This window comes from Anarrhichthys ocellatus, unplaced genomic scaffold (genome assembly GCF_004355925.1).
Source record: "Anarrhichthys ocellatus isolate YVR2014 unplaced genomic scaffold, GSC_Weel_1.0 scaffold17, whole genome shotgun sequence".
In the NCBI taxonomy this organism is placed as follows: domain Eukaryota; kingdom Metazoa; phylum Chordata; class Actinopteri; order Perciformes; family Anarhichadidae; genus Anarrhichthys; species Anarrhichthys ocellatus.
In genome coordinates this window covers 1214013-1237168 of record NW_022280047.1, presented here as the reverse complement: position 1 = coordinate 1237168, position 23156 = coordinate 1214013, and the positions used below count along the sequence as shown (strand labels likewise).

The window sequence follows — 23156 nt, the reverse complement described above, 5'->3', positions numbered from 1 at the left end:
TGGAGTACAACGTGCAGTGTGTGCCTCCAAAATGTAGAGTAGAAGTATAAAAACACCATCAATACCTTTGGAAAGCACAGTGCTGATTTACTTTCCACCACTGGTGTGTGCATGCCAAACAGTTCTTCTTTAAACAGTAGGTGGAGCTGTTGTCAGAGCCTCAAACACATCTGTGAAGCCCCCTCCTGCTGAGACACACACACACACAGTGATCAGTGATGAGAGAGGCCTTCTCTCGCTTTGTATCTGTACAATAGGGCTTTATGAGATGGGTCAAAGAATCTACCCACCTCCCTTCATCCTAACATCATCACTCCCTCCTCCTCTCTGCTGCTGGAGAGAGGATTGGGCCAAAAATTGCTGAAGAATCTCTCATCATCTTCACAGACATCAGCCACACAGCTCAGGCCTTCAGATCATCAAAACTCCAGAGATGAAAAAGTTAAGCCTCCCTGTTGATCTGAGAGCAGCAGCTTTAAAGCTCCGCTTCTTTATTTTGCCCAACATGTGCAAATACTTAGAGGTGGACATAAACCAAGTACATTGGATTTTATTTGAATTTTTTTTTCTAAATACCCACCTTTATAGATATGTACCCTGTCATATGTTTTTGTTTTTGTTTGGTTTGTCTCTCATTGTTTTTAAGACATTTTTTGGTCTGTCTCTTTTGGCTTGTGACCCCTTGTGACATCACATCACAGGTTATGGCCTTAATAAGGACCTGACTTCAAAGATAAGCAATTTACCCTCTCCTCATTTGAAGCATTGTTTTGTCCTGAGGTAGTCAAAATGTCCATATTTCACAAGTAAAAAAGCCAAATCATAACATAAATGTATATTTGTAATTGACAGTTTCTTTCTAATACCCTTTAACCTTTGCATGACCCCTTCGATTTAGTTTGGGACCCAACTGGTGTGTGTGTGTGACACCTCGTTATCTTGTTGCTGTTGTGACATCAGAGACTCGGTGAGCTCATTTGTTTAAGTTTAAGATAACCAACAGGCCTGGTTATCTTAAAGTTAATCCTTTACCTGAGGATGCTTCTTACAGATGAATGCATCAAGCACAACGTGGACATTTAGCAGCAGCACATTCACAGCACTTTTAATGTAATATTTTCCCATTGACCTGTGATATGTCTCCTTTAACAGTGAGGGATTTGAAGCACTGTCCTGTGTCTGTCTTGTCCTGATGCACTTTCCCCCCCCCCTCCCTCTCTCCCTCCCTCCCTCCCTCCCACCCTCCCATTGCTCAGTTTCTCCCCGAAAGCCCCCATTCACTCTGACCCAGTGAAGGGTGAGTAATGGTATTGTTCTCCAGTCTTCCTCTCCAAAGGGTGGATGCTCTTCGTCCTGCGGGATGAGTGGATGATCTTTTTTTCTTTTTGCTGCGGCTCAAAAAGGGACCTCGTGACAGCTGATTGACTCTTACTTTGATGTAAACGTCTCTCTTCTATTTACCGATTTCGACATAAAGTGGCAGCGCCGCTGTCCGTGGTCCTGAACGAGATTTTCTGATTGGAAGCTAAACTGACGTAGGCAACTTTCCGCAGATATCTGTCCACTCGCGTGTAGCTGCTGTTTTTTTTTTTGTGGTTTTTAAAGATTAAATTGTAAAGATGTTGACCCCAGTTTTAGTGCAAGGCTGTAAGGCACTGTGAATGCCTCTATTGGGGTTTATTTGGAGAGGTTTTCCCCAAAACTGAACGTCTTCTTCATTTGCATCTCACTTGTGTCTCAGGAGGGGAAAACACTCCGAGAGAATAATAAGACATTCTGCAATCACTCACTCGTTTGCTGAGCAACAGATTGAGCAACTAGTCAGAGAGAGGAGAGGGGGGGGAGACTGTACGCCAACAGTAGCTGTAAGGGGCGGTGTCCAACACACGGATAGAGGAGAGCTGGTGCGCACACTGGCTCCACTTTTACGCATCAGTTGTTCGCGTCAAGGTGTCAATGCAGAAGTTACCTGGGATTTGGATTTATATTTAGAAAACAGCACCAGTGTCTTTATAACATAACTCAGCTCCAAGCGGACTGTGTGTGTGTGTGTGTGTGTGTGTGCGTGTGCGTGTGTGTGCGTGCGTGTGCGTGTGAGCAAGTGGTGGACCCCCGGGGCAAGTTATTTCGTCATGGGAGCGCTTGGATGGAGCCCGGCGCGTCTTGGTTGGTTTGTCGTTTGCGGATACCTCGCGTTTTTCTGCGGGGGAATCGTCCCGCGGGCCGAGGCGGGCTGCGGGGAGAGGGAGAGCCCCAACTGCTGCACCGGCCGGAACAACGAATGCCTCGAGTACAGCAAGAGGAAGACGGCGTGCTACTGCGATACCTACTGTCAGAAAACCGGAGACTGCTGCGAGGACTACCAGCGCGTGTGTCAAATATCTGGTGAGTTGCCGTCCCGTATCTGTTGATGCGCTTTTTTGAGAGGCCTGCATGGCAGCTCAAAGTTTGGGGGGGGATAAACACTGCGCAGATCTGTGACGCCTTTGTTGACCATATTTGAGCCACGAGACGGCTGACGTTGAGGTGACATGGAGACAGTGAGACATACTACACATAGCTGTCTGTCTCCAGTGCGCCGATTATGGCTGTTTGTTTCAAGTGATGTTTGCTCTTTGTGGTGTTTTTTTTTCCACAGCAGGTTGCGTGTGTGTGTTTTTAAATTTGTGGGGTTGACCCCCTTGGCCCCATAAAGCCGTCAATTTGGGGAAGTGGTGTGAGTGATCGCAGCAAAGTCACAAATCAGCGCGATTCAGAGGGAATCAGCCGCAATTGGAGTCGCGAGAGCGAGGCTGATCATTCACAGAATCCTCTTTCCTCTCATCACCCCCTGCTATATATAGACAAATTAAGGGAATGGGCACTTTTGGAACAGACTGCACAAGATGGTCAGGATCACAGCAGAGCGAGTGTCTGAGATGTGACAGAGAGGAAACGCTCTTACAGCTCTCACAGTATTTGTTGGAACAGCTCGAGTTTACGAGGAGCGGGATACGAGCACCTGAGTTCGGTGCTGCGACTGAAAGATCCCTCAGATTTAGGCACGCGCAGTGTAAACATAGTGGGGCCCTTTTGTTTGAGTGCTGTACCTGTGCTGTGATGTGAATGCCTCATCCAGTCGCTTAAGAAAGTGGGCGCAAAAGTGTTGTGACGCACTTATTATATTAGACCCCGCTGTCTACTGCAAAGACGACAGCCACCTGCTGGATCCCCGTCGAACAGCAGAAAAGTATACTGCGATTATTTTCAAAGAAAAAATACATTTTATTAAGTTGACTTATTAAATACTTGTGTACTTTACAATACAACTGGCCTTCTAGAGCTTTACCTAATTGGTGTTCCAATGCTTTTTTTTTGACAATTTGAGGATTCCTTAATTTCGGTTAATAAAAAGCCCTTTTATGTGATATGATTATAGATCAAATTAATCTAACTTGACTTGAGTGTTGGGAGTTACTTGAGACAAGCAGCAATTTAAACAGAATAAGCGCAGGAAAAAAGCACCTAACGGCCGCCATGAGCATCGGTTCACTCACGGCGAGGACCTTTTTTTATATTATCCCCGTGGACTTCGTGTGTCCCTCTGACAGGTCAATCCTGACGTGACAGTGTGGTATGTGGTGTTACAGGTTGGACGACGTTTCCCGGATGAATGTGGTCCCTGAACGGGACATCTGTAATTCAAGACGTAAATTGTGTGTTAATACTGTTGCAGCCTTCCATCTCTTCGAATCTGAACATGAAATCTTTGTCAACTTGGCCATGACATAAGTGCGTGGATCAGTGAGCACTAGGTGATGCTGCGAAAAGCACCTTGACATCCTCCCCCTCTGCAACTCGAGAGCATCCCACCAGCATAAACACTACACGCAATCATGTGACTTGGCTCCGTTCCATCTCGAATCGCCCTCACCCCCTAGATACGCTCCGGACTTTATCTGATCCTGATCCACGCAGCCCTGCAACGTATCAAGGAGTCTCTCTGTGTACTGTCTGTCACAGTCTGTAATTGAGCTGTGTCAGCTGTAGCCGTGCAAAGAGCGTGGAGTGGGTGACTTAAGAGGAGAGACAGGGCAAAAGCTGGCGGACTGTTTGCAGCATTTGGACACAAACACTTACAGCTCTTAAGAGTTGATAGGGTTCTCTGCAGAGGTGTCATTCAGATGAAGTATCTGGCAGGAATTTGTGTTGGTTGTAAACAGTGTGGAGAATGTTCCCGTGAACTTAAGAGGTCGGTTGTGGAATGTTTTAAGGAAAAACAAAATCCTCCCTCCACATTGCACTTGTGGTCTGGCAAGTACGACGTGTTTCTGCACCAGACTGACAGAACGGGACAAGTACGGGGGTGTTCTCATGGGTTTCATCAGGTTTTAAAACTGGAAAACTATGGTGGCATTTCTGCAAACGAAAATATTTAAGCAGGACAACGCACCAGAAAGATAGTAGTTTTAGATCTACAAGTTAGTTTAAAGGAGACATATCATAACAAACTGACTTTTACAGTCCTCGTTACACATACATTAGGGTATCTGGAGTGGATTGCCTACAAACCAGGCAGCAACCTCCGGTTCTGACGAGTGAAGCCATTGCGGAAGAGTCTTAAAACTTGCATTTTCCTAAAGCCCAGCAGGGGGCGACTCGTCGGGTTGCAAAAAGAAGTCAGATTGTATAGAAGCCCATGAGAAAATGACTCTACTTCTCACTTGATTTATTCCATCAGTAAACATTGTAAACATTAATTTATGGTCTCAATCTCTAGTTTCAAGTCTTCTTCAATACAGCATGATGTTCATTTAGTAAATTATGGTCCATTTAGAGTCAAATAGACCATAAAGCAGGGTATGCTTTAGGGCGGGCTTACTGATATTGACCAGAGACGTACACGCCTCCGCATTCCATATATGGTCACTTCCGTTCACTGGTTGCAAAAAGCCAAGATGGCGTCGGCCATAATCCAAGATGGCGACGGCAGAATCGTCGAACTCGAGGCTTCAAAACAGCAGTCCACAAACCAGTGGGTGACGTCACGACGATTACGTCCATTTCTTATATACAGTCTATGCTACCAACCCACAAACTGTGCTCACTCACGTGCCAATCAGAGCAGACTAGGCTGTTTTTCGGGAGGAGGGCTTAAAGAGACAGGCACAAAAAACGGAGCGTTTCACACAGAGAGTGAATACAGGTACATTCAGATGGACAGTATGAGAAAAAAATGTGCTTTCTGAACATGAAAGCATGTAAACATGTTCTAGTAGAAACCTAAAATATAAATATAAACCTAAAAATTAGCATGATATGTCCCCTTTAATTTCCTATTGAGGGTGAGGAGGTGAATCACTCCGCATAATTTGGTCGTTAGTTCTTCGCAGCACTACGCTCACAAGTAATCTTGGGCTGACTCTGCGAAGCTATACGTTTGTGCACTTTTCTCACTCCTGCAAATAAATTGACAAAAGCAGAAATTGAAACGTCTCATAAGCAATGAGGAGCATCCATCTTTGGTTTTGTTATTTGACAAATATAGGGAGGAATGCATCAATGGAGAGCCGGAGAAGAGGCGGAGAAGATGTGTATTTCTGCGCTGATGGAGGATTCAGTACAGCAGAGTTCAATGTTGCCTCTTCAGTAAGGCATATGAGACTTTCTTCACCTTTCTATTTGATTATTATAGGGAGCTACGGGTTGTTTACAGAAACTTGAAATCCAAGGTGGGAGTTGTCTACTGTTGTAGGAGTACATTATTTCTGTGTCAGCCCTACGGTGAGTCTCTAATTGCTCATTCCTCGTATACTCGGGAGTGGAAACTGGAAACGGGAGGATGGAAGGGGCAGCTCCTCTCTTCTCCTTCTGTGGCGCATGGTAGTTCTCACTTCAGCAGGAAGACGTATTGTAGCCTCTGCCTCACATACACCAGAGGTCTGCTCATCCTTCATCTCTCTCTTTCCTTCAGGTAGCTCTGCTTCTCTTCCTCTCCATGGTGCGCTGTCGTGCCATGATGTTTGCATCTCCCCAACGCCGTTCACTCCCTATTTTTACTTCCTTTGCTTCCCCCCTCCCGTTCTTTCTGTAACCTCTAGAGTGGTGGATGATTTCCCCCAGCTTGGCTGAAACGGGCCAGCTGTTGGCCGCCCAGTTTCTCCTGCTGCACGCACCATGCTAGATTCTCCAGGTTGTTAATTTGACGCTCTTCATCCGGTGTCAACCTTGACTAGAAAACACAAATAATGTATTCCATTTCAAACTTGGGTGTTAACAGTTTTCATACAGGAACTATTAATTCAGTAGTAAGTAAGTTGCAAAGAAAACTTATCACAAGGACATTTGAATGTAATTTCAATTTGTGGTACAATTTGTGGTCCCCAGAGGATGAATCCACTGACTTTGGTGATCCCCCCTGACATTGTCCTCTAAAGCCACCGTGAGGTTGACGTTTCTGGTTTAGGAATGAAATTGGTTTGTCAGCAACTATTAGAAGGATTAACATGAAAGTTGGTACACACATTCATGTTCCTCGCATCATGAATTGCGATATCGTTGGTGATCTTTTCCTCTAGTGTCATCAGGACAACCCCGTGTATCTTAATTGGCAAATGTTAGCACGTTAACATGGCAAACTAAATATGCGAACATGCTACATTAGCATCAGTGGGTTAGTATTGTTACGGTGAGCTAATAGCATGCTAGCGTTAGCACATTTTCTGTCTCATTTGTTTGTTTTTTTTTGGTTTCTTTTGTTTCATAGTTGTTAAGAAGTGGAGTCGGCATTGTGAATTGTGAATTCTTCTGTCTGTGTATGCAGGCCTTTAGTTCTTATCATTACGGTATAACAAAGTGTTGGGAGGCCATGCTTGGCGAATACTTCTTCAGGTTGTGCAATTCTCAAACAGAAAATCTGTCTCAGCTGTGTTTGTAATGACTCCTTTAAATTAGTTGCTTTGCTTGGCTGCTCTTTTCAAGGTGTCTACAGGAAACATTTATGTGCTAACCCGTTATTAGGGCTCAGTCCCGTGTCCCTCTCCCCTATTAACAGGCTTCTCCCTTGTTTTGCCGAACGTTGTAAGGCTTGTCTGATGGGACCGAGGCCCAGCTCTGTATACGTGCGGAGGGAGCTTTGGTGGGCGTTGTGGTCCTCTGGAGCAGCTGGACATCTGGGTCCCATCAGAGAGGAGTTTGAGGAAGAGGACAAGGGGTGGGAGGGTGAAAATAAAAAGGGACCAAAAAATAAAGGAGGCAGATGGGGGAGAAAGAACAAGGGGCGAGCGCGGGACAAAGTGGTCAAGGGAGGTGAAGATAAAGCAAATTGGGGCGGGTGGGTCTGATAAGTATTTTGTTATTGAAACCCTTAAAATGGAAGCAGACTTAAGGGAGAGTGAAAGAGAAAGCGAAGGAATGCCGATAGGACATTATCTCACTGTCACAAGTGTGACTGGAGATTGGCTGACAAGTGAGGAGATAAAAGTGCTGATGTTGGCTACACATTGAGTGGTTTGGTTCGTTTAATTGGCATTTGTCTGAAGCTATGCTAACCGCCAGATGGGGAAAAAGCCATACTGCCATTAACCCATATTTATCTCATATTTTAATATAGCTGTGTTAAACCATCCTATTTAAGGCTTTAATGTCTAAAAGTTTAAAGACCTGGAAACAGACTTTGTTGTTTAAAATCAGTAAAGATGCCCTTTTAATTCGCATTTATTAAGAGTTTTACACTCAAGAAGCTTCATCAGAACATCAATGTGGTTTGATCAGATTTGATTAAATTGTTGCTAAAACCTAATTTATGAACCTAATTGTATTTTTCAAACTCAGCCTAAATCAATAAGAATTTTAAAAGCTATTTTTTGGCATTAAAGTTTAGTAGATTCTGTAGCTAGTATCAGTTTTTTAGTGTGTCAAAGGTCACTGTATAAAATGGACCTTGTGCTCCAGAAGATGAAAGAATACAGATCTAGTGTCAGTGGTGGATAAAACACGCCTCCTTTGAGGGGAAACTTACTTTAGAGTACTTGAAAACACTTTGTAAAAACTTACCAGCAGATCGAAAAGACAAAAGCCAAACATGCTGACAATGAGTGCCATTTGTTTCCTTTACTGGGAGGTCAGAGGTCAGAAGGTGGTGGCGTGCTTTCTGAGAGGGGACTTTCTCATCAACAATGGGGGACAGGGGGCAACAGTGGCTGTGAGCTCTGTGGGTCAGGCTGTGTCAGGCTGTCAGCAGGGTTAGCGTGTGGGTGGTGGGACTGTCGCACTGGTGGTACCAGAAACAGAGCCGGGGGACCACCACGGTTTGGTAATTGCCTTCTGACCTCTGGTGGCTTGAGGCCAACAGGTCTGAGACTTTCAGACAGGGCCTCAGTCCTGTTGGTGTGTGTGTGTGTGTGTGTGGTGTGTCGATGAAAGGTGGTAATAGTTTCCCCCTCGGGTGCGGGAAATTGCTGAACCTACAGGTTTCATTGCACCCCACCCCCTGACCTGCTTGCTCGTGTATTTTTTCCCCACTATAAGAAAGACAAAATAACATCATCGAAACTACCCCCGTGTGAACGTCACAGGATGCGGAAGAGGGAAGGAAAGGCAAGGAGTGGGGATGAGAAGAGGCGGAGGAGGCAACAGAAGCCGATACGTGTGTGTCTGTGTGTGATGACTGAGGGTGGAATGAGCCCGAGTGGGTGGGTTTTTTTCTGCCAGAAATTGTTTTCGATGTGTGTGTGTTTGTGTGTGTGTGTGATGATCTGGGAAAGGCGAGTGTCAGGTGGGCAGCACTAATGTGCAGGAATGCAGAGATTCCTCAGTGGCTTTGTGGATCGGCTGTGTCACTGAAACAGCCCCCCCCCAAAACTCCAACGGGACCATGGGAATGAATCGAACAGGCGGCACTTTGAAAGCTCTCTCTCTCTCTCTCTCTTTCTTTTTCTCTATTTCTCTTGTTCACACACAAACACGTACTTATTCACTTGGAGCATCGTGCTGCATGGTGTGTGTATGTGTGTGTGAACAGGAGAAAGAGAGGGATGTTATAAAGAAAGAGTAAACTAGATTAAATGGCGAGGGAGGATTAGATTCAGTTATGGTATATTTATCAACTCCCTCCGTATAATTGCACCATGAACATCTAAGAGCTCCAAGCTGTGTGCACCTGCTCTCATTGTATTTGTACTGTCTACAATTAAGAAAATATAAGAATCAAAAGCTCTGCTCCAACATCAGGCTTTTTGAATAAAGAGTTCTACAAATATTCATTTGTGCGTTGTTTTTTGTGTGTTTATGGAGTGGGCACTTCCTCCCCTAAAAACAAGGCTGTTAAATGTCTGCCGCTATTAAATGTCTGCGCTGGACGAAGCTTGATTACCGCTGGAGACTCTGGGCTTTGATCAGTGCAGCCATCTAACTAATACAGCTTCCTCTTAGCCCGATGTAATTGGCTAAATCGGCCTACAGAACGGGAAGCCTGATTGTGGCTGCTGCTGTGTTTATGTGGTGTGCTGCATTTGAGTGTGTATGTGTGTGTGTGTGTGTTTAAATGTGTGGCAGAGGGAAACCAGAGAGAGGACAGGATACAAAATTAGCCCCTTATTTAAACGGCCCCACACACATGTGACCCCAGGTCACAGACTTCCTGAGTCTGGGGCAGACGTTAATGACCCGGTCACTCGTTTTCCTGCCCACCAAATGCCTTGCTGCAATATTATGCAACTCCAACGTTTGCAACTATACCCCTTGGGTAAAGATCAGTTCATATTTTTTCAGAATTAGACCATTTTGTTGACAGCTGGAGAGATATTTTTCTTTATTTTCTACTCTGATGCTCTTAAATCTTCCTGAAGTGAAACAAACTCACCTTCCCAAAATGCACTTGAGCTTTTCTGTATGTAACTCCATTGTATTTTTCTCGTTAATTAATGAATAATAAATGTTATTGAGATACAACGATACAGATATCGGTCCGGAACTGAATCCAATAGCTTGATTGATATCGGTGACAATAGGCCGATCTGGTTTGGAATACAATTATTCTAATAAATAACAATACATTTGTATATGTAGTTATTTGTTACATTTTGTTTTACAAATTTAGGAAAGCAGTGTTTAAGTCAAGCCTGGTGTTGGCTCACACATGAAAGAATTGTCCCGGTCCATTCCACACAGGGAGGCTTACAGCTTATTGATTGAACACTGGTAACAGAACAGCCGATACCCGAAACCTAGGTATCGCTATTGGTATCGAAACATGAAAAGTCAGATTGGTGCACCCCTTATTTGTCTGCCCCCCCCCAGTGCATTTTTCTTCTGACGTGTCCGTAAAACACTCAGCTGATCTCTCTCTGTCTCCCTGCTTCCCCCAGCAGCCATTGACTGCGTGGTGGGATCGTGGGGCCCCTGGTCGTCGTGCACGTCCCCGTGCGGAGTTGGCAGCACGGAGAGGAGTCGCCAAGTGTCCGTCCCCCCTAGGAATGGAGGCACGCCCTGTCCGGACCTCAAACAGCGCCGGGGATGCTTCGGGAACAACGCCATATGCAGCACCGCGAAAGGTCAGACCCTGACCTTTTCCACTCCCTGCGGGCATTCGTTTACGCTTGCACCTACGCAGGCACTCCCGCTCTGAACTCTGTTACATATACATTTGGTGTCTCAGTGTTCTCTGCGGTACCATCTTGTTAACAATAACATCTCCAGCTGCATCATCTCTGTTAAGCTCCTTGCTGTTGAATCACCCAGTTCCCAGTAATAAAACACCAGCAACACCAACACTTTGAGTCATTTGATACAACCAGTCATTTCCATTCACGGGATGAGAAATGCGGGATGTGTTTATACTTCCACTGACCTTTCTGTCATCTATTTTATGGTGTCCACCCTAACCTGCAGAGGTGGCAAAGATCCTGCCGGATTCTTTTAAGAGGAACTTCAAAGACCCTTGGAGGCGACCACACATGCTGATGAAGGAGGAGAAGGCCAGGTAAGGCCTTCATTATCAGACTGCAAGCGAACACACACAGACTGCTATACTGACTGAGGGAGGGGGTAATTACAGCTGAAATGGGTGGAGCTTAGATTGAACCTGTGCAGAGATTAAGATTTACAGCAACCGAAGAGCTCCTTTTCCAAAATGCTATCAATATTTCAAAAGCATATATATCTTTGAAAGCACAACTCCTACTCATGACTATAAGTACAACCAGCAATATGCTGCTTTTCTGCCAGCAATCACTTTATTGGCATTAAATCTCTTCTGTTCCAGCTTCAAGACTGCTTTTTAACTTCAGGTTCATATCATGTTCTGTTACCTCTGTTTTGACTGAGTTTTAAAGGTCACTTGAGGATCAACTTTGTGCTCAGAAAGATTGGAGAACGCAGACCAAGTCCAAGGTTGCCTTAGCCCGCGGAGCCTTGAAATTGCTTTGACTGTGAATATGTGAATAGTCACATCACAAGCTGACCTTTCGCTGACAAGGCCGGCGTGATCCATGTGAGAGCCCCCCCCCCCACGTGGATGCCGTCTTTGATCAGAGCTGAATGCAGATGTAGTTTTTTTTTTTCGTAGCTGGAACAATCAAGAGACCGTGTAGGGAATAAAATCACTGCTGCTTTTCCAGCCTTTCACACTGATTAAAATAGACATCGGATACCTTTGTTTTGACTGAAATACAAAGCATCGGGGGGAAGCGCATTACTCATAAACGTTGCTGTGCGTGACACAGAATTAGAGGGGATTTCACACAGACATCTGGTGCCTGCTGATAGGCCCCCGGGTGACCCAGGGACCGAGGGGTTAAGATGACATGACATGAAGATCGGTAGTTGTCTTTGGATCTTATTATCTGGGAAGTTAGCCGATGATGTGTAGGGTTTCAAAAAGGCGGTTACGTAGTTCTGACTTTAAATCCTCTGAACACCCATGCAGGTGTTTTCCATTTCACCTGGATGACTAGACCTCTTCTCAGGACTGTGTGGGGGGGTGTGTGCAGGCTGACATCTTCCAATGTCCCCATGTGAGCTTTCTTGCACCTGTTAGGGGGCGGGACATATCACACCTCTGTCACTCTCATTGGTAGATTTGTGAATAACTTCTCAACCTGAGCCAAGGTTCAATCAGCCAGAATAACTGAAAACACCTGCGCGGGTGTTCAGAGGCTTTAACGCGCCCTGTTCAAATCGTTCAGGGGTTAAGACATAAAGGTGTTGTGTTGTTTTTTTTTTAGGAGAGTATTTTACTGGTATGAGGTTCTGCAGCTCGAACAAGTTGAAGCCGGGAGGGAAAAATCCCCTCATACTTGTCAATTCAGCCTCATTTTAAAATAATCCCAAAGGTATATACTAATGGAAATTGCTGATGGAATCTATCAAGCATTTATTGTTAATTTTCTTACTTTTCTATCAATGTATTTCTGCTCTGGTTGTTTGCCTAGTTGCAAAGTATCAAATTGCACCTAAATAATATTGTTGCAAGAGCTTTAAAAATGAAAGAAGACACTTTCCAGTGTTTCCAGTGTTACTGTTGGACAAAGTCAAGACTCACTCTGAGAAATAATTAAAAAAAAAACAACACATTTTCTTTTAACAAACCACCCCACTGGAGATGGTTGTTTTGCCACAGCTGACTGAATCGGAGACGAAATAAATAGTGCCCTATAGTTCAAAGTGACGAGCAGAGATCCCAGTAAGCTATGCTGACACCGCTGGGTCACCTTCAAAATGTTACACATCTCTTATCGTGAAGTTTAGATTTTGTCTTTGGTCTGGCTGCCGTTGTGATCGAGCACAGCTTTCTGGGTCGGGGTCACCGCTTGGCTTTCAGCAATCGAGATGCCTTTGGGTTGTTTGTTTTTTTACTCTTGAACTATACTTCAAGGGTTGGGAAGTTTAAAAAGTTTTCAAACCTGGCCGGTGTCTTCATCTGGATGTTTCCCATTGTCCTATTTTGTTTTGTGAAGTCCTAAAGTGAAGTCCCTAAAACTCAATCCAAAGAACAACATATCAAATGTTTAGCTTCTTGGCTACAGAGCTCCGTTAGCAGCACCTGCTCTGTTCTCCGTTTCTGAGCCCAGAAATGTGTGATTTGACCCTATGACCCCAGTATTTTTTATTTTTTTTTACCAGATATGAGAATCAAATGTAAATCGGCTGCAAATTATTTGTGACACTTTTCCTGTCCCCTCCCTCTCTCTCTCCGCTCTGCTTGCAGCTACTGTGTGTACCTGCGGGTGAAACAGGCTAGCGCGGTGTGCAAACTCAAACTGTGGAGCGCTCAGCTGGTGAGAGAGAGGCTGGTCTGTGCCGAGTGTCAGAGCGACGCCATGTCAAAGTCCGACCGCTGTGGAGGCGACGGCCTGGAGAGCACCAGGTAAACCCAACGACCCCACGGAACAACTAAAGACGGGTTCTCAGCAGTTTTTCACTTTAGTGCAGGGTATAGCATTTAATGGAGCGCAGCCATCTGCAGACTGGCTGGAGAAAACCAGGAGGGGAACATGTCCATGAGCAAGGCACCAAAAGGGAACAAACGAATGTATGTCTTTGCATGCAGTTAAAGGTTCAGCATGTTGAATGATGAGCTCACAGACACACATCTATGGGATCTGAAAGAAGGGAAACTTCCTCAACACAGATGGTGTGACACTTTGTACTCTTTAGCCGAACATATGAATATGGACTTAGTTAATGTGGACTAAAATATGATAAAAAAATCGTATTCCTTTGTTAGTTGTGCAGTTAGCAACAGCGTAAGTATTAGTTCGACAGGGCATCAATCTGTGAAGGATTGTCAAACCGGAGTAGCTGGTCATTAAAACCTCTTGCAACACGACGCCTTCGGGGTTAGGGGGGCTCGCTAATATCGTCCAGAAAATGCTCATTTTGATAGCCAGAATTGTACATGTGTACATTTTATATACCGGATTAAACAGCAACGTATGGGCAACACTATCATATAAGTCACTTTTTACACACTCCAAACACAACTATAGACTACTAATATAAGCAACTAGAAAATGTGCCATAAAACCATGAATTCCTGGCCAAAAATCTGCGTCATATTTAATGCACATCGATATTGCACCTCGAAGCTAACCGCTATACAGCTAATCCGCACATCGCTTAGCATTAGCATTTGACACAGAACGCATAAATACCTTCGGTTTTTCTCTCCGTGAAACCAGTAGAAAGCTGTGAGTGACCAACGCTACCATAACAGTGCCCTTCGTCGAAAAATATCGTTGGTTTTTGGTCACGTTTTCTGAAGAATTATGACAATAACATCGAAAATGATCCGGTTTAAAAATAGAGTCATTGTTGGCAACTGCATCCTGTCTGCATCCGATCTGTTTCCTGTAGAAGGGGGGTCAATCCACCATGGGCGAGTGGTCAGACTTTCGGCGAATGGGATTTTACGCTCGGGGATGCGCGCACTCTTTGCATATTTACTCGCTGAAAAATCTGTCAATCAACACCCGGCTTCGACACCTGCCTTCCTGAGACTCTGACGCGTCGAAGGCGGGCTCATTGACTGAAATCGACCGATGATAGGTTGAACCAGAGCCCCATACACACACAGCAACTGAGAAAATCCTATGCATGAGAGCCAGAGGACCCTTGCTCTCAAAATGATTCCAAACGGCTGTATTTGGATGTATTGAATAATATGAGTGATAAAAAAAGTGAAATATATAGTTATATAGTATATAAAAGTACAATATAAGAGCTGCAACAGCTGGTTCCAAAATGACGACCTCGCGTGACCTCTCTGTACTAAAGCCTCTTATTCTTCACTTTATCCCACCCAACCTTTTTTCTACGAATACTGATCGGTTGTGCTATGATTTGGGAGAGTTTTTAGGCTCTCAGCTGCATTATTTCAAAAACATAATATCAATAAATGTGCTTTTTTTTCAGGCGAACCTGAATATTTTCAATTTGAGCTGTGTAATATCTTCATGTACTATATTAACCAGCAACATACACACAATATTACCCATCTGAACAATCTCACAAGTGTTATCTGATTATAGCATCAAAAATTATTAAAATAGACCTTGTAGTTACAGAATTGTGGTCTCTTTAGTATGAGCATGCCATTTTCGAGCAGAGGCCTACAAATAGGGCTAGAGTTTAAAAGGTTTTAATAAAGTAATCATTGCCTTCAACATACATTAGAAAAGTGTGCAGTCATAAAAAGCATCCATTAGTCATAATAATGGAAAAAGAAATCATCTAAATGGTCTCTCTCTCTCTTCCCAGAACGTTCTGGGCGGCGGCGTCGGTGCCGGGCTGTCACGGCTCCTGGGTGCGAGAGTCGTCCTCCGAGGGCTGCCGGTGTCCCCCCTACTCTGTGCTGTTCGTGTGAGCCGACACGCACAACCACCGGACATCCACGCGCACGCAGGGGACGACCAAGCCCCCCCCCCCCCCCCAACCAACCCCACACAACCCCTTCCAATCCAGATTAACGGACGGGTAAACTCAAGGAGATCAGCAGCATCCTGCCACTTTAGTTTCACCTCTCACCTCATACTCTGTACTGGTCACATTATTAACTAAGCACACCGCAAAATTCTCTAATTTAACTTTTACGGCCACATTGTGTACTTATCCTCCAAAGCACAACAGCATCTATGTACCTTTTTTTTTTTTAACCTCTGAATCTCTGCTATCTACCTCCATCAATGCAAGTGCATTTGTTAATGCATAATGTATAAATATATGAATATATTATTTTGCTTTATACATTTTCTACTTTTGAGCGTTTATGTCTTATGTATATGTACCTATATAGCCACACTTATTTGTATCCAACAGTCAAAAAACACCAAACGGCAGTTGAGGCCCTCGGCCAGGGGTCCCTTAAATGGCTCTGAGGGCTGGAGACACTGAGACTGGTTCATCCAAATGCTACCCAATCACTTGAGTCAATATATCTGTGTTTTTACAGTGTTGTCCCCATTGTTGCGTCTTTTTCCGTCATCAAAACATTTCTACCAGCAAGTCAAGTTGAATATCAGGTATTGATTCTCAGGTGCTTGTCTCCCCCATCGAACGTCTTCTACTCCCTCGCGTGAGCCTCCTCTTTTAGTTGCTTAAAGGGACTCATGGCGTCTGTCGAGACCTGATATTATTGGAGTGTGTGTGTGGGGGGTTGATAGGAGAAGGAACCATTTAGGAGGTGTGTCTCTCTGTCCTCTGCGTCCAAAACTGAAAAGAAGTTTTCTCTCCCTCTTGCTCCCTGCTCAGAAATCCTATCACCGTCACACAAGAGCCATCCGATACTATACCTGCATACAGCCATGCTACTCCCACTGTGTTCGTTAACATGATCTGCACTTCTTTTTTTTCCTTCTCTGCCCTCTATGGACTCTGTGTTTTCTTTAACAAAAAAAACCAGGAGTCAGTCAACAGGCACTTTCTGGTTTAAGAAGAGGACACGTGTGGTCCCAGTAAAAAGGGCTTCTCTCTCTCTCTTTCGCTCTCTCTCTATGTCTCTGTGTTTGTGTGTTTATTTATTATAATAATTAGTGCAGCACAGCATACTCTGTACACTGTCCATAAGTGAAAAAATAAACTACTATACTGTCATTTCTTCTCCTCCCCCCCCCCCACCAACCTTGTCATATTTTCTAACGTTCACATTTATTATTGCATCCCCCGCATTCAGATGTCACACAGACCACCATTAGCATTTCTGACCCCTCTCCTCTGCAATTACTACCAGGGGCCCAGCCCTGCTTAAGTATATCCCTCGGTTTGACCAAATGTTTACGCGCAGCACTTCAGTCAGAAGAAGTGCCATGAAGATATGCAATGCGTACCCATCCAGATACTTTCCTGCTGCATTCTTCACGTTTTTTCGCCCCCTGTGGTGTAAACGGGATGACGACAGGCAAAATGACAACTAATGTGTATAATTACGTTTGAAGTTTTTTTTTTTTGAGCCACACTCTCCTACAATTTGGGGGTTTGCTTATGTGATGTGTATATGCCGAACATTCTAAACACGAGACACAGGACAACTTACATAATGTGGAAATACATGTTTTTCGCAGCAGCTTCGGACAGAAAAGATGCCCAATTTGAAAAAGCCAGTTTGTCCTCCTCCTGAATGTGATATGTGGGCTAGTTAACTAAACATGGAGGGAGAGGTGGTGTCTAAACCTTGACTCTGACCCTGAGAGATGTTCATAAGGCCCTTCCTCCACAATATTAGAACCTTTTATTTTTTTTCTATATCCCAGCCTTGTGCAAAACACACTAATGCATCCCTTTTATGGCTTATTGGTCAGGCCATTCACTGCACAGTAGGTCATAGCTGGAGACTCAGCTGAGGAACAGTGAAGTGAAGCACAATGGACACATTTGAGGATGTAAATGTTACATGTTTCACATCTTTTTTTTAAAAATGCGCAGCTTCTTTGATTGAAACACGAGCATAAAAAAGAGCTAACAAATCAACACTTCCAGAGTTACTCCTTTGAGAAAGACTCCTGCTACTTTGATTCATCTCCGAGGCACTTGAACCTTGATTAAACCCCCCCCTCCTCACCCTTCCTCTGCACTCCTCCCTCCCTCCTCCCCCTTCCCAGACCCCCTCAGTCAGCACAACCTCTTTCTTTTCTTTTACTACAACAGTGGCAATAGAGTCCCGTCAGCCTGACCAGTACGCCTCCCCCCCCCTCCCTCCGCCCTGGCTGCCCTGCCTCTGGCTGCTAACTGCGCTTTCCAAAGGGCAGGAAGGCCCCGTCTCTGGCCCGGGTGCCTGATGGCCTCCGACAGCAGTGTGTTCTGGGATTACGCCCGGTGAAAAGGGGGGCATTCCAGCACCGACGGGCCTTTGTCACAGCGCGGCCACTGTTTGCTTTTGACAAGACAGCTGTTTAAAGCCCTCCCGCCCAGCACCACCACCACCACCACCACCACCCTCTCAACGGATGGCAGTCGAGGGAAAGAACCCAGGGGTGACTTCCGCTTATCGGCGGTGTCGTCGGATGCACCTCCACCTGAGGTCCCCTCAGTGGTGCGTTTATCTGGAGCCCTGCAGATAGAACTTTCTGTCATGCAGCTATAAGATAGTCCCTCTGGCTTGGTGCATTTTTCCGTGACCCCAAACGAAAATGGCAACTGCTCAAGCAAGGCGGGATTGATTTATCTGTGCAACTGCCTCGTCTACTGGAATATCCTTGACTCCTTCCCTCCTATCCTAATGTGCTGTCATAACCTTACATCACCACACTTTGGGTTGTAGCTATAGGAATGATGTGCCCAAATACACACCCACTTCGCCGCCATCACCATCCGCGTCCACCCATCCACAACTCGAACATAACCCAACACTCCTGCAGCTTGGGGCCCTTGGTCGTTGGTACCCCAATCTTACCCCCTCTGTGTGTGTGTGTATGTATTTTTGGGAAGTGTGTACTGTAATTAGCAAGTCATCCTAATAAGGGCTTGTCGCCACTGTGGGAGCAGCTGGTCCGACACAGAGGAATGATAATGAATAGATGCCTCGACACGAGGACCTGAGCTACACACAGCAACACAGCTGGTACACCAGCAACCATAGAAAACACACACACACACACACACACACACACACACACACACTATGATGGTCATCGTCTGTGTCTTGTTTTTAAGGATTATGACAGAATACTTTAAGGACTTTTGGTTTATTGTAACTGCAGTAAAATGAGCTTTCTCTGCTTTGCCAAAAAAACTAAATTATCTGAATAATTTTGGTCCGTTTTGATCTTAAGTTTACTTTGAGAAGCATTAAAGAGTTTTGATGTTTATGTTTTTCGACTGTTAGAAGTGCACTCGGGATTCAAATATGGCCTCTATTCCACTTCTGTCTAACAAATATCACAGAGTTGCTAAATCACAACGCGTTCAAACTATTAGATACCGTGTCAATATTCACCATCAAACGATTGATGATTGATGGCATCTTTCGGCAGGAGCTTGTGCAGTTCCACCCTGGAAATGTGGCGCCACCTCGTGGTGCTTTTGACTTCCTGCTCCACTTTAACAGGAACACAATTGGCAAGACTCCCCTTCTAAACGTTTTTTTATTGGGTATGTGGCTTCCGTTAGACTACATGTGACCATGGTTCCTCATTTGTTCTCAAATTTTGTGTTTTCATTTCTAGAAAACAACTTTAAAGTGGTTCATCTACTCATAAATGTTTCCCAGAGAAGCTATATTAATAATGGGGGGGAAGTATTTACATTCACATCTAGCTTGTTCACATTCTGCAGAATTCAATACAATGTTCATCACTGTAAAACAATTTGTATAAAGCTAGGGCGGAGGAACATGAATGGACTACATACAATTTCAATGAATAAAACAAAGTGAAGCATCTCGTGGTGAGATGAAGACAAAGGCTGGTCTACTGGACATACAAATGATGTGTAAGGCAAAAAGTGACGTGCAAAGTGTTTTTAGTAGGTATGTGGAGGCTGTCCAGGAAGTTAGCACTGGCATAATGAACCATACACACCAACAACATTCCATATTTTTTTTTCCAAAAAAGCTCTACTTCATTTGTCAATTGTACGTCTTTGGTGATCGAGATAAATTGATCAAATCGCCGAAACCAACAACTCAGTGGAGCTTGACGGAGAATACAAACTATTTTTTACCTGGCAAAAACAGCACATTGAATAGAATCACACAAGTCAACAAATCAGTTACTTTGAGGTGGAAGGATTCGTCAAATCAACATGTCAGCATACAACTGAGTAAAAGGAGGACGTTATGGACAGATGTGACATGGAAATGAATGAGTAAATCCCCAAGAGGAAAATAAAAATGGGATAGAAATGTCTAAAAGCAGCAGGAAAAGAACACACTGCTTATTCAACAGAATATAGGATGGAGAGCCAGGATGAGAGGACAACCTTTTGCCATTTTCTGTCAACGTGAGTCCAAACGTTTGTTTTATTTGAGGTTTTGAATCTGTTGGTTCGTGTTGTGGATCTTAACATCCATCTTGTCCACTTTGTTCATCAGAGAATCAATGGAGTCGTCCTGGTCTTCGATCTCGGACTGCAGACCGAGGCTGAGGTTCTTCAGTCTGCTCAAGCCGCCGCACATCTCATCTAGGTCATTCGGGGGGGGGGGGGGAGAGACACACCGGACGTTGGTTAAATTGGGGACTGGCGGACAATACTTAAAAGGGGAGTGGATGGCAAATTGCGGCAAAATAAATGTACATATCAATACCTAGCTAATTTAAAAGAATAAGCACTTAAAACAGTACTAAAAGCTTTCATCTCCTTGAGCCTTCCCTGTGAATGCATTTTATAAAACCGTATAATAAAATCAAGGAGAAATAACAAGACAATTAATATGGTGAAAATGGTTTTTACCTAAATTATTGTCGAGGGTCTGGTGAGCCTCCCTGAGGTGTCTGTTCTGAGGGTATCCATTCTTGCCGGCTGAGTTGTCATCTCTTGAAGTGGACGCTCCGAATCCTGGAAGACAGAAAACGGTAACGATGGCAGCCGGGTCGTGTTAACGGTTATGCCCCGCTGAGAGTTCTCGCGACAATCTCTTACCTCCCGTCTCCAGCTTTCTTAGATTGGGGTGGCTGGCTTGGTACTCATCTTCGTGTCCTCTGCTGCCGGACAAGGCAGTCTGCAATCTGAGAAAGTCAGATAAGCACGGTTCAGCCGTTTTAGTGAAGGACAGTCAATGATGAGAAGCTGTTGAATTACATTATTCAAAATACGAGTGATTGCTACGGAGGGCTTTGTTGTACAAATATGACCTACAACTCAGTGCCAAATCTCTCAAACTCATGCAAGTGAAGACATTATATTGTTATATATCGTAATATCATGGCCATAAATGAAATTATTTTCATTCAGTGTTTATAGAGTCATAAAGGTGTCTTAGTTTTGTTGCATACCTGCCTGAAAATGTTAGCAATTGACCCGTGTTGTTGGTAAGATGTATTTTATTATTGTGTAAACAAAATGTGTGGCTGTGATGATTAAACAGGTGAAGCAGTATTTTATTCAGTTAGAGCAAAGGTGGTCAAATAAGTTTCAGAAATACATTTCAGGCGCTCCAAAAAAGAAATTGTCGAGATACATCGTCTTTGTGGTTTTAACAACTCATAATATAATCAAAATGAATACAGCAGATGTACAGAGATTGATGCATAACAAACTAATACAAGTACATCAACGTTAACATTTTTTGCCAGCTTGGAATTTGTATCATATTATTGAAAATTGAATAAATAAAGATTTCTGAGACGATAGTGCTGAATCTTACCTGTCGTTGGCCTGGTAGGCCTTTGGCTCCTCAGGTGGTGGCTTTGTCTCTGGCTGGCCCTTGAAGTAGTTGACGAGGCCGCCCCACATGCTCTTGATGCCGTTGATGTGCTTCTGGCTGGTCTTCAGGTCCTGATCCATGTTGTCCATCACCTTGTCGGCCCTCTTCAGAACCTCACCCTGTCTAACCAGCTCCTACAGAGACAAAGAAAGACATTTAAAAAGATAGATAGCATTTTTGTGTTCACTGTCACCCTCTCAGGGACAATATAATCTTCTGCGTGGCAGGGTAAAGCCGATTACTAGTTTGACGCACCTCTGCAGTATCCACACCAATCTTCTCAGATTCATAGATGAGTCCGAGGGAACGGTGACTGCTGTCCACAGCAGACTTAGCCGTGTGCATCACTTGCTGCTGGAGGTACCGCTGTCTCCTCTCCGGTTCGCTGAGCCCACTGTCGTCGTCGTCGTCGTCATCGAACTCCCTTCTTTTGGGCTTGAAATCATCCTCATCGTCGTCCGCAAACGGGTTGTGGGATTTAGGGTAGGCCATCTGTGGGGCAGACAGACACACACAGACACACACACACACACACGCACGCACGCACGCACGCACACACACACACACACACACACACACACACACACACACACACACACACAGTGTTTTGACAAAATAATCTCAACTCAAGGTCCAGTAGCCATTTCCAGAGCTCTCCACCGCATCTCATTGTCTTCATCAACTATTTCTGAGCTCAAGAATGAACTGTCACGCCCAGCCAGACAGTGGGGAATAATATGTTTGAAATGGGAACAAAATTGTACTTTTAATTGACCAACCGGAAGTTAAACAATCGATTTTAGTTTTAATAATCAATTAACTTTACTGATCTATTGAAAAAAACATTCTGAATACAGACTCACACAAGTCAAGAGTTGCTTATCTTCATTTCATATCACAACAATGCAAATATACTATTTACTGGATTTTGTTGTAACTTGGATTTATTATCTTTTGACATTATCAGAATCTGAATCAGAACAGTTTATTGCCATGGAAGTTTGCACCTACAAGGAATTTGTCATGGCGGGTGGTGCATAACATTTAGCAATAAACAATATTAAACAATCAATAACAATCAACACAGTTATAAAGTTATACAACTATCTGGGTAGCTACTAATAGATAGATGAAGCATACATGTATCACTTCTGATAATAATGCCAGGCCTGCTTAGTTGAAACCTTACAGTTGAAACAGTAAACATTCTTAGGAAGGACCAACTGACATTTTGATTTGACAAATGGCATCCCAATTTTGAGAGGAATTAGTGAACGCTTCCTTAGATTGTCAGCTTCAGCTGTCAACGTGTTTCACGCGATCAATAAGCTAAAACACCTACTGGGTCATAGTGGCAAATGTAAATGACACTATTGCTCCGGTAGCTAACGTTAACTATGTTACAAGTGTTAGCTACGGGGTGTTGGCTGGTTCCTCACGTTAATCAACGAGGATTGCAAGCTAACTAGTTAAATAACCACACCTATGAAAACATTATGCTGCTGTGCCAACATTGACGTTTCTCTCCTCTAAAGTAAAACTGTAATGAGCATAGGTATGATCAATTTAACAGACAAACCTTTGACCGTTGGATCTGTAGACGATGTTGTTGCTCTATCAACTGATTGTGAGCAGCTGAGCACTTCCTGTCACGTTCGGTGACGTCACCGCGTGCTGTCCCACCGGCTAATCCTGCGCAACAAAAACGCACACCGTGATACTGAAGTCACTTGTTCAGGAAAAATAAATAGTTTAAACATGACACTAGGTGAGAGAGTGCCTTGTTTACTTGTCACCTTTATTACAATATTTTTTTATGGTT

At 44.2% G+C, this 23156-nt stretch overlaps 2 protein-coding genes across 3 annotated transcripts; one reads left to right on the top strand and one right to left on the bottom strand.

Moving 5' to 3' along the window:
* The first annotated feature begins 1359 nt into the window (after window positions 1-1359).
* On the top strand, window positions 1360-16569 carry LOC116388486 (somatomedin-B and thrombospondin type-1 domain-containing protein). Of its 2 annotated transcripts, none has more exons than XM_031856387.1 (5): window positions 1360-2385; window positions 10350-10532; window positions 10870-10960; window positions 13187-13345; window positions 15238-16569. In XM_031856387.1, exons 1-5 carry the CDS (start codon window positions 2133-2135, stop codon window positions 15341-15343), a joined length of 792 nt encoding a protein of 263 aa, XP_031712247.1. In that variant the 5' UTR covers window positions 1360-2132; the 3' UTR covers window positions 15344-16569. The 2 variants fall into 2 exon arrangements, with proteins under 2 accessions (XP_031712247.1, XP_031712246.1); XM_031856386.1 differs by having other exon boundaries at window positions 10347-10532.
* A 2467-nt stretch (window positions 16570-19036) lies between these two features.
* snap29 (synaptosome associated protein 29) lies at window positions 19037-22999 on the bottom strand. The gene is made up of 6 exons (XM_031856256.1): window positions 22914-22999; window positions 21590-21826; window positions 21275-21468; window positions 20551-20636; window positions 20362-20466; window positions 19037-20091 (listed from the first exon to the last, which is right to left on the bottom strand). The coding sequence occupies exons 2-6, from the start codon at window positions 21824-21826 to the stop codon at window positions 19931-19933; spliced, it is 783 nt and encodes a 260-aa protein (XP_031712116.1). The 5' UTR covers window positions 22914-22999; the 3' UTR covers window positions 19037-19930.
* Window positions 23000-23156: the final 157 nt, after the last annotated feature.

Bases quoted from the DNA above. Each gene is read 5' to 3' on its own strand.
- snap29 (XM_031856256.1), bottom strand. From the start codon at position 21,826: ATGGCCTACCCTAAATCCCACAACCCGTTTGCGGACGACGATGAGGAT. The intron at 21,469-21,589 runs GTGCGTCAAACT...TTGTCTCTGTAG, and splicing joins TTGGTGTGGATACTGCAGAG to GAGCTGGTTAGACAGGGTGA. The intron at 20,467-20,550 runs GTAAGAGATTGT...TCTGTCTTCCAG, and splicing joins AAGAAAGCTGGAGACGGGAG to GATTCGGAGCGTCCACTTCA.
- LOC116388486 (XM_031856386.1), top strand. From the start codon at position 2,133: ATGGGAGCGCTTGGATGGAGCCCGGCGCGTCTTGGTTGGTTTGTCGTT. The intron at 10,533-10,869 runs GTCAGACCCTGA...CCTAACCTGCAG, and splicing joins CATATGCAGCACCGCGAAAG to AGGTGGCAAAGATCCTGCCG. The intron at 13,346-15,237 runs GTAAACCCAACG...CTCTCTTCCCAG, and splicing joins GACGGCCTGGAGAGCACCAG to AACGTTCTGGGCGGCGGCGT.